The 11,454-nt window shown below is 35.9% G+C and overlaps 1 protein-coding gene across 2 annotated transcripts; it reads left to right on the top strand.

Moving 5' to 3' along the window:
* Positions 1–9,449: 9,449 nt before the first annotated feature.
* LOC128232237 (interleukin 17-like protein) lies at positions 9,450–11,039 on the top strand. Of its 2 annotated transcripts, none has more exons than XR_008260511.1 (2): positions 9,450–9,904; positions 10,213–10,352. XR_008260511.1 is itself a non-coding variant. In XM_052945681.1 (2 exons), the coding sequence occupies exons 1-2, from the start codon at positions 10,073–10,075 to the stop codon at positions 10,795–10,797; spliced, it is 591 nt and encodes a 196-aa protein (XP_052801641.1). In that variant the 5' UTR covers positions 9,940–10,072; the 3' UTR covers positions 10,798–11,039. The 2 variants fall into 2 exon arrangements, 1 of the variants encoding a protein (XP_052801641.1); XM_052945681.1 differs by lacking the exon at positions 9,450–9,904 and adding an exon at positions 9,940–10,078 and having other exon boundaries at positions 10,213–11,039.
* The last annotated feature ends 415 nt before the right edge of the window (positions 11,040–11,454 follow it).

Genomic DNA, 11,454 nt, shown 5'->3' on the forward strand with positions numbered 1-11,454 from the left:
GTTGACAGCATTAAAGAGCTCAACGAAATGTTCTTTACGAGGCATTTTAGGCAGGGTTAAACAAATTACTCATTTTTAAAGAAGTTGTATCGCCAACACGAGAAGGAAAAAGTGGAGTTTGATTAAGTTGGTACTCGAGAATAAAAAATCATGTAAAATAGGGTAAATACTGTTTCAATATACGGATTGGCTATGGAAACAAGTCGTGTTGCAACGGAAATGATTCGCGCTGCGCCAAGTAATACGTTGTTTTTGAGGTCGACTTCGACTGCTTGCGTGAGATTATCCGGTCTGCTTATTTAAACAGAGGTCGAAAAATGACGTATATTAAACTTTTTACTATCACGGAGATATCTCAATGATCTGATGAGGGAGATTCTCTGCCAGTCCTTCTGTTTGACGAATTGAATATGCTCATGCCACGAGCAGGTACTAGAAAAGGTAACACCCAGATGTTTATGGATTGTTACTCCCGCTATTTGAACTACTGTCAATACAGTAAGGTGTGTATTCGAAGAGAAAATAAGTGATACTGTTTTTGCTGAGTTAAATGATAAAAGCTACCTTTCAGACCATTTATAGGAAGACAGGTACAACTCACGGACCAAATGAATGTCCATATAAGGACTGTGTTTGCTACAAATGTTCCAAAACAGGACATCTGCAAAACTCTTGTAGAGCGGAGAAACAGCAAAAACAGCTTCCACCAAAACAGTTTAAAAAGGGACCAGGAAAGCAGAACTTTGTGGAGGACGATGACGATGATGAAGTGTACACCATGTATAACATTGGTGATCAGACAAGCCATATAAGGTTAAAATGAACTCCACAAGTGTGTCATTGGAGCTGGACACTAGTGCTTCAGCAACGAAAGTTAATCGGGAGACCTAGGAAGGGTTGAAAGAATCTTCATCTCTTGAGAAAACTAAGGCAAAGTTGAATACATACTCTGTGGAGCATTTAACAATCCTTTGGAAATGAAACGTAAACGTGAAATACGAGGACAAGAACATCGTATTGCCGATCATTGTGATGAATAATGATGGGTCGAATCTCCTTGGAAGAAACTGGCTTGAAAAAATAAAGCTTGACTTGGGAGGGGGGTGGGGTATTTTCTGTGAAAGTCAGACATACAGAGGTTTCTGGATCGCCAATTCCAACGAAATTGTGTTAGCCATCGAAAAATGATGAAACGCCGGTAACATCACAACAGGCCAGGCTATGGACGCAAAGGGATCCGGTAATGTCAAAAGTTGTGTTTTTGCAAAAAAAAGGATGTCCGGAAAAATGTCCAGATAAGGAATTTAGACCTTATTTTGCTGGGATTTGAGCATGCATGATGGATGCATTCTTCGGGGAAATCGTGTAATTATACCTCCACGTGGACGTGTAACAATGTTGGACACGTTGCACGAAGGACATCCAGGCGCAAACAGGATGAAATCCTTAGCCAGAATGTATGTATGGTGGCCTTTAATTTACACTGCAATTAAAAACATGTGAAAGACTGTCAATTATGTCAGACAAACAGAAACATGCCCACAGAACTGAAATTACATTTGTGGGAATGGCCGCAACGACCTTTGGTTAGACTGCATGTCGAATATGCAGGTCCAGTCATGGGGGAAATGTTTTTGGTCATAAACAATGCTCATTTGAAATTGATCGAAGCATTCGATACGAACAAAGCGACTTCAGCAGTGACAATGGAACTATTACAAAGGACATTTGCTACATATTGACTATGCCAGCATCTGGCCACAGACAATGGTAGTGCATTCACTATTTCAGAATTTGACGAGTTCATGAAAAAGAATGGAATAAAGCACATTCCAGTTGCGAGTTACCACGCAGCGAGCAATGGTCTGGGAGAGTGAGCTGTAGTATAATCAAAAGTGGTTTAAAGAAGCAACGTCATGGCACAGTTGGTTATGGTGTTACTCACCAAATGATGGTCGTTTGTTGAAAAAAACATTAGATCATTTGCGTGACCGACACTGTGTTGTTACCACAGACGAGCCTGAATTGGAGGATGTTATACCCTCAATTTCAAATCCAGCTACGCTCATGCAAAAGCAGGATACTTTCGTGAGTTTGCCAGAAGTGCAGGATCCGTCAACCACCGCCGACACTTCAATAGCAGCGGAACAACCACAGCAAACACCAAATCAACAGCTACAACAACAGCAGTATCAACGACCACAACGCGAGAGCAAACCGGCAACGTAACAAGAATTAAGTGTGATAAACGATTCTTAAAATATGGTTGTATGTTAAAAGGGCATAATAATCCCTAACCATCCACATAAGTGTCAAGTGTCATAACTGATATTTCATTCATTAATTGATAGGAAATTAGTATGTATCAATATTTATATACAAGTATATGCTATTATAATTAATAACCATGTGTATATGTTTATAAAGTTATGTGAATGATTGCTTGAAAGAATAAATATTTCTATGTATATCTACTAAAATTCACAAAGAAAGCTAATCTAGGGCATTGGGTTTTTGTTCTCATGTATATTTACAGAGTGTTTGACATGTTGATTAGTCAACACTCACATTAACTTGATAACGTTCTGTTATTGGAGTATAGTTGCAAACCCCAGGATTCAACTTACAAATGCCATCATATGTTATCAAAACAAGACAGTTTTATTTCATGGAAGGTCAGGGAAAACTTATCAATGGATTCATGAATGAACTCTTCAACTAGAGGGGAAGGATGTAGTAATGTGAAAATAGACTATATATAGTTTGATGTTTTCTTATGGTTTGTAATGTCTAAATGTTTTCAGTTGTACTGTGATGCTTGTCGAGAATAAATGTGTGTAAAGCTTATGAAATCTTAAGTTATTACAGTCGTCGACAATGATGTATAAGTAAATGCTCGAGTAAAACCTCCTTGTGGGATTCCATCTGGTAAGAGTATTAGACAATTATCAAACAAGACAACGCATTGTTTCTTTTACTGTGATAATCAGTAAGTCATGATGATGATGATATTAATTATAATAATAATAATAATAATAATAATTAGAAACCGGAAATACTACTTCCCTCACGTTTTAAAGAAGACCTTCATGTCAAATTTTTTCGAGATGTCACAGAATACTGCTCTTCTTTGCGGACGGACTAGGGATAAATAGTTACAAGGCGAATGACAGTGGATTCCTTAAGAAAACACCTTACACCAATGGGTTTTAAGTAGTCGTTTGACGAAAGACATTCAACATGTTTTGATGCAGAATTCCTTATTCAAAAACACAAAACTATTGAACGGTAATTAGCGACAACTGGCTGGATCGGACGTCTTACAAATAGCGCTAACTCGAAATAGCAAGTTTCCACTTCTTTTTTTACTTTACCAGAGCGAAGAGAGTAACTTAACAAGAGGGCCAAGATGGCCCTATATCTCTCACCTTAGTAAAACTTTGTGATATACTTGTTGATAATTAAAGGGCAATAACAGAGATTTCGCTTCTCTGATAAATTATGCCCGTTTACATTCTCACCAAATTTTGTGATGATTGGAGAAATGGTTAAAACTTTATTGATAGGACAAGAGCAATTTTAGGTAATTTCTATAATCAAAGCGCAATAACTCTCGGAAATCTACAGCAATTTTGCTCATTATCAAACACGTTCATACACATTCTGACCAAATTTGGCCTGGATTTGACAAAGGGTTCAAAAGTAATTGATAGGACTACATACTGGATGGTGCCTGTCTGCCCTTACATACACCATAGGTGGAACTATTATATGTCCAGTTTTTAAACAGGCGTGTTAAAACATGACAAATATGTGTTAGTTTAATAAAAAAAGGGCTCTGTGACCTAGTTTTTGACCCCAGATGACCCATATTCGAACTTGAGCTAGAAATTATCGAAACAACCTGTCTGACAAATTTCCAATATATTTGGGCTGTAAATGTTACCTCTAGAGTGTTAAATAGGTTTTTTTTTCTATATATGGGCTCTGTGACCTAGTTTTTGACCCCAGATGACCCATATTCGAACTTAAGCTATCAATCATCGAAACAACCTTTCTGATAAATTTCCAGAATATTTCGCCTGAGAAAGTAGCACCTAGAGTGCTAACAAGATGTTTCTATTTTTGAGTCATGTGATCTAGTTTTTCATCCCAGATGACCCATATTCGAAGTCGTCAGAGTAATTACTTGGACAAACATCCTGACCAAGTTTCGTGACAATTGAGGCAAAAATGTGACCACTAGAGTGTTAACAAACTAAGTGTGGACGGACGACGAACAGACGACGGACATTCATCGATCCTAAAAGCTCACCCTCAGCCTACGGCTAAGGTGAGCTAAAAAGTCCCACTTTTACATTTCAGTTGTTACTTCTCTTAGGAAATATCTATTTTCGGTCCATAACATTTGACGGGAAATATCAAAGTCCTGCAGTGTTGGATCGATATGTCGATGTGATTAGGAAGAGGATATTAGATATGATTAGGGATAGGATATTCTATGTAGTTAATTGCGTGATCCCGTCGTTTTTGTACATAAATGTCATACTCAATGAAAATGTTGATACCCTCATTTGAATCCGACCGGAGGACTACCCAGATACAGCATGCATGTCGGTCACGTGGCTTGCCCGATTTACCGGATACGCAGCGTGCCCAGGGGTGGGATTTTTTTTATCCTAACCGGAAAAACATGATCAATTTGTGAAAATAATTGACGTAGAAAACGCATTTTTGTAAATTTCACTAAAACGCGTGCGATGTTGTTTACTGACGTCAAAGCGTAGTAACTTTAGATCAATTTTGACGTCAAAATGTTAATTTTGCACATTGTAATGAACTATATTTAAAATATCGTCAATGGCAGTAGAAACTTCAGGAGAAGATACTAGTTTTTTAGCTTTAAGTACAAGAAAACGTTTGAAAGACAGGATATTCAATTCTCTAATAAACGGAAAGTTATGTTTATTTTTTAAAAATATCTTTATTTAAACATACGCAACATTTTTTAGTATAAAATGTAGCGTAACAGGTTAATATATATTGCACGATATTCCTTTGATATGTTTTGGGTCAAGGAATGGATGGTATGATCAACTGGTATACGTGTGCGCCTCTCACCGAGGAGGCAGTAGGGTCGATCACCTTCGGGTTGGACTTTTTCATTGCCACTCAATAAGGACACCTGTACTGGTTTCTTCCCAGGAGCCCATTTGCAGCTATGTTCATTTGTAGTACATGTAATATCTCTTTTCTCTATGAAAAGGACATATAGGTTTATCAGTTACTGTTATGAAACTAGCTTATTGTATGAAAAATTCATCAATCTACATTACCTATCATAGTCACTTATTGGTTACATTTTGGGGCCACTCAAAAGCTTTTTTTTGTATTCGATGTTTATTTCCTGTAAACAGAATTGTAAAAAAGTAAAAATAACACTTTCAATGCTTTCAGCGATTTCATTATGACCTGGAGTTGTGTTTGCTCTTGGTACTGGGTAATGTCCATGAATATGCAAGGTTCTCAAGTTCATCTGTGTTTGCTCTTGGTACTGGGTAATGTCCATGAATATGCAAGGTTCTCAAGTTCATCTGTGTTTGCTCTTGGTACTGGGTAATGTCCATGAATATGCAAGGTTCTCAAGTTCATCTGTGTTTGCTCTTGGTACTGGGTAATGTCCATGAATATGCAAGGTTCTCAAGTTCATCTGTGTATTGACTTTTATTTCTACCGAAGGTCGCCCGGTTCGTTACCCACTAGACAGTTTTTCTCACTGAATAGTCGTACAGATTTTAAGTATGCAAAAATAATCTCCCTATCTATCACAGGTTATCGTAAGGGGTTGAATATATGTAATCTAGAAAAAAATAATTAGTTAAAATGATATATTTTGAAAAGTACTATTTGAAACTGCCGCGTACTTTTATTTAAATATTTGATATATTGAGCTCCCCAGAGTTCGGAAATACGGAGCAAGTACTCCATTTTTGGTTTTCCAGATTCTAGTTCATTTGTCATACATCATTTGCATTGAATAGACGAAAGATCGAAACACCGAATATATACGCGTCTAAGTCTCCGCCAACTCGGAAAGTCAACATAACCATCGACCGTATTTTCACTGTTGTTTTATCACCTTTTCAGCGCTACGCCCCGACATCGCAAAATTTCGAACACGCAACATCAAAAGGCACATGCATTTGAGATGTTTTGTTTCGCGCTTAAGCTTATATTGTATTTATTTTACCGATCGTTAAGATAGTAACATCAACTTATGCGTGAGAGTAAAGCTACAATAATAATGAGCGATCAGGGATACTCGTTGACGGCCATTTCGGTGGACTACGGGAGAGTATTGTCTTTTATGTTGGGTAAACCAGAAAACAAAAATCATGTAAATACCTTTATTCGTGAAAGTCCCTTTATCGCATATTTGAAAAAGACTCAACATTTGTTAAGGTTTTAATTTGTAATATACACTAAAACAGGATTTAGAATAATGCCATTGTATAAAACAAGTAAGTTGTGATAATTATGTTTTCATATGTATGTAAAATCTTTGATTTATTTCCCTTTAGTCACCTATAAAGCACAATAGACTATTGTCCAGCAACGCCATTCACAAACTATTGTGCAACCTTTTGAAATTCGCAAGTGCATCCAACGTCAACTTCTTCTTCGTCTAAAAAGTATACGTATGTGTTGTTTCGACAGGTTCGTCGGATGACTGGAAGATAACTATGTGTAGGCACACATCGACCCCTCAGTTTTTGACGCACACTTCTGGCGCATCGTCGGCAAGAACACTTGGCTTTCACTATGATACTTGGCCTTCTGTTCACATCGTAGTCTATCACGCTGTACCAAGGGCAAGACAAATGGGATGTCACTGTGGCATTCTGGGTGTTTTCAGTGTACTTCTTACATCGTCTTTCTCCTGACAGATACATCTGAAGTGAGTCACATTCTTTTGACAATTGACCTTCAATGTTTTCAAGAACAGAGGAAATGTCAACCGTTCTTTCCATAGCTTCAAAAAAGTTGTTTTCAAGTTTTGATGTTAGACTGTCCACAATGTCAGTCAAGTTCGCTGGTTCAGTACAGGCCGCGCCAGAAACCTTAAAGAGATTTACACGCAATATACACGTTACAACTAAGAACAGTAAGCGAAATTCAAACAAAACTACATTATTCATATCATTTACTGACTAAATCACTATGTGGAACAGTTCTTATAATATATTTACAAATGAATGTACAATATATTACAACATAACCACTTTTGCTTCTAAAAGAATATCATTTATACACACCACGACTCTGCAAGACAGCAAAGACCAGAAAAGCAAATATTGTATGGTCGAAATACAAACATCCCGTGCGAGTTTCATGCTTTACGAACGTCTTCGATTTGTGGTTGGCATAGGTTAGAAAACCCGAAATAAATACTTTTAACTACCAAGCTTCATTACACATAATTCCAAAGGATTTACCACCCCGTAAATGAACTGAAATGATTTGTCTAAAGGAATATTTTACCTTATTAAATCAAATTGTTCAATTGATGTTTCCACTTAAGGCAATTGCATATATTTTACTTCCCCTAAAATTATACTCTTTATGGCATTGATAAGCTTGGTAATATGTGATTTATAGTTTGTCTTGCAGTTGATAATAATTTTAAATGGAATACTCGAAAAGTCTATGAATAGAGCCATGCGAATCGGTTAATTCCCAATTCATTACATAAATTGAGCACGTTTCAGCCACATGTTGGTTTGTTATAAAAAGACGACCCAACACATTTTTATTTCCATTTTATATGTATCGTCGAAAATGTAAATCAAGAGAAACGAGTCCATTTTTAGCTCAAATAAAATAGTATGTATGGCCCCAATGTCTCGAAAATAATCAGCGTAACAAGCTTATGTTAAATGTTATCATGATAAAATACTAACAATGATTTCCCTTTAAAAATCTAAAACACTTTTTATAACATGCTAAAACGCTAGGCTAAAATTTTCTTCATGAGAATAATATAACACAAACTATACCAATACAAAAATAGTGACCTTAGACTTGTAAGGGAGCTCCAAATTGTTCGGCAAATTGGGGCATGTTATCAGAGCACTTAAACGTCAAGTTCGTATAATATGCCAACTAATGAAAGATATAAAACTCACCCGTTGAAACACTTTTGTACTTTGGTGAATACATTGTGCATTTATACAACACCTTACATGCACATTGCTGATTCGGATACACTTTCAAGACCGCATCAATCAAGCGAAACATTAAATATTTTAGATAAACTTGTAATATCGAAATATGTGAAAAGTAATCATCTTGACGTCGTTAAAACGACCAATGTAAAGTAAAAAATATATTTGGAACAGAACTTTTTTAAACCACTGTTGTTCGACATTTAGAAAATCATTCTAAGAAACAAGTAATGAATCTAGGCCTAACGAAAAGTCGCCAAAATCATAGTTCGAGTTTTCGAAGATTTAGTGTTGTTATCTCATTTTTAGATTAATTTTGTTTTCCATCTGTTTGAGAATCAGGAATAGTTGGAATGCAAAATATGTTACAATTCTAAGAAAGGCTATATCAAAAATATAAATGATGGTGAAGGCTATCTTGCTTTGATAACTATTTCATAAAGACATGAAATGAGACACGGATTCGAGTATTTTCATACATTATTATTTGATCGTATTACATGTCAAAGAGCCGTCGCAGCTATAATGTAATTGAATGACACACTAAAGTATAATATTATTGACAAAACAAGGATTTTATGCTCTTACATGTCGTTAATGTCTTTTTTAATACAAATGGAAAGTGTTCTATACTGTTTTACTTCTATTTGTAAAGCGTGTATTATCTTTTGCAAACCTGGTAAAATGCGGAAGTGAAGATAAAGAGTTTCAAAAAAAAGTTAAGTTGAAAGGTAATGTTTCTTAACTTCAACGGTATAATGTACTTCCTTGTGTGCTTATCGGTTTAATATCGACGTGAAAATTCAGTTCAGTTATGCGCCACCATACTCCTATTTAAACGATCTGATAGTGAAATGCAGATGAGAGCAGAAACATGTTCGTTTTAACACTTTCTGTTCAACTTGCAAAAGAATAATATTTATCGTTTCCCAATGCCTATTCGTGAGGAAAACTTCTTTTTAAACAGGTGTCAATGAACATGTGTAAGATTTATTATTTGTTGAATATTCACTTGAACATGAACATGGCTACGTACAACTTTTATGACAAAAAATACACACAAGTAAAGCTATACTTTAAGTATGATATAACACTGTCTTTCTTCAGTAAATGGCCGTTGCGCGATGGAAGTATATTACTTATTTGCTTATAAAATATTTTTGACTTCTTTAACAATAGTTCGTTCATTATGATGTTAAGCATTTCAAGCCACGGTTCTTTTACCATGTTTTCGCTGTCGTTGAAGGCTGTGCGTGCGTGGGTTCCAGGACATGTTGACCAACTTTCCGCGTATTTAATGATTTGTCTTGATTTATAGATATGTATGAATGCATAATCCAATTGTTGACTCACACTCAAAACTCTAACCTCTTAGTATCGCATGAGTTTGCTATCTATTAATACATTCGTAGATTCATTAGCATATCTGATAGCACCGGTTACTTAAAAATAGTTATATGCATCTTAGGTTGAAATATAAAAACATCCCGAGTGAATTTTGAATGAGTAAGAAAATATTTTCCTTATTTCTCGTCCACTACCAATAGCATGTGGTCGGAATTTAACGCACATTATCGTTTATTGGTAAGAGTCCATTTGGGGGTGTGAATTAATATTTACCTGAAAGTGGGACACAGCGGCAGTTTTGACCGCTTCGGATACCCTGGGGCTACACCATTGTAAGTACAGAATGCCTTTTTGGAATAGTAAGATGTGTATAAATAGCACGCAGATTCCACGTTTGGAAAATTACGTGTACTAATATAAATTTATTTCAAAATTGAAGCTTAACTATTGTATCAATCAAACAGCTCTTCAAAATTGATAAAAACAGATGCATAGTTAAAATGCAGGTACGGAAAGGCATTTAGGTTAATTCATTCACATTTGTATAGATATTAATGTCATTGAATTGGGAATATAATACATTGTTTGTTTGTGCATTGGAAGAATGTGCTTTTCATATAAACATCTTCCTTGTTGTCAGGTAGATGTTCTAGCCGTCCTTGGATGTCTACTGGTGCTGATAGTGATTAGTTTGAGTGAAAGTTGTAAAGAACCAAGTGAGGAAACATTAAGAGAAATTCTCTACAATAGTACCAAAGACGAGACCTTCTTCCCGTCCTACCTGTTTCCACAGATACCGGGCACAGATATCGACACCATGAATGGTGAAGGAGGACGACAGAAAATCGCCTTCTGGTATGGTAAACGGAAGTGCAAGAGAAGACAGAAGAAATCGGGCATAGAATTTATGGATATTTCAACCTGTCCGTGGTATTTGATGATTACTCATGACGAAGAAAGGTTTCCCCGAACTCTTGGTACAGCAAGGTGTCGCTGCAAGAAGTGTTATAATGATGCACATGAACAACCCAAAGATGTTACAAATAGTACGTGTAAAGAAGTATTTATCACACAACCTGTGCTAAGAAAGAATCACGCCTATTCAAACGGTAACAAGGAATGCACGTATACAAGATCTAACGAAAGGATAGCCGTGGGATGTACATGTGTTTTCGTGCGAACAGTTAAAAGTGAAAAAATAATTAATGGGAAACCGAAATCATAAAATCATGTAAATTTATTGTCAATTGCTCAGGAACGTTTGAAACAAATTTGTTCAACAGTTTTATTTATGTACATATTTATGTTATCGTGTATTTGTTGTTTGCTCTTATCCATTTTATTTTTGGACGAGAATTTTTTAACACAATTGTTGTAATCATTTACTTTGATTAGTGTGTCCTTTCCTATTCGATTATGTATGTAATTTATAATGTACGATTTTTCAACATAAAAATATGAATTACAGGTTGCATTGAATTCTCGTATACTTTCGTATAAATATTTTTCAAATTGATCTGTCTCGATAAACCTATGTCACCCTTCCTAACAAACTTTTGAAGGCCGCATTGTACTTACAAACAATGTGTTTCTAAGAAAGTTGTAATCGTTTCTCTGTAAGGCACAATATTTCAAGTTCCGATGTTTAAGTGAGAGAGACAATCTTTATAAAGGTATATAGTGTTTAAGCTTAAAGGACCGAAGTTTAAATGAAAGACATAGTCTTTTGTGCTTGTCTTTGGCGGTTCCATTGGATCATTTTATGTTTTCTAATTTATTCCATTACATGCCAAACATAAATAATTTATTAGTTATCTTAAGGATAATAGTAGACAATGAGCACATGTACGTGCCGCAGGCCGGATACTTTAATCGAGCACAT

The sequence above is a fragment of the Mya arenaria genome, chromosome 4 (genome assembly GCF_026914265.1).
Source record: "Mya arenaria isolate MELC-2E11 chromosome 4, ASM2691426v1".
NCBI classification, from domain to species: Eukaryota; Metazoa; Mollusca; class Bivalvia; order Myida; family Myidae; genus Mya; species Mya arenaria.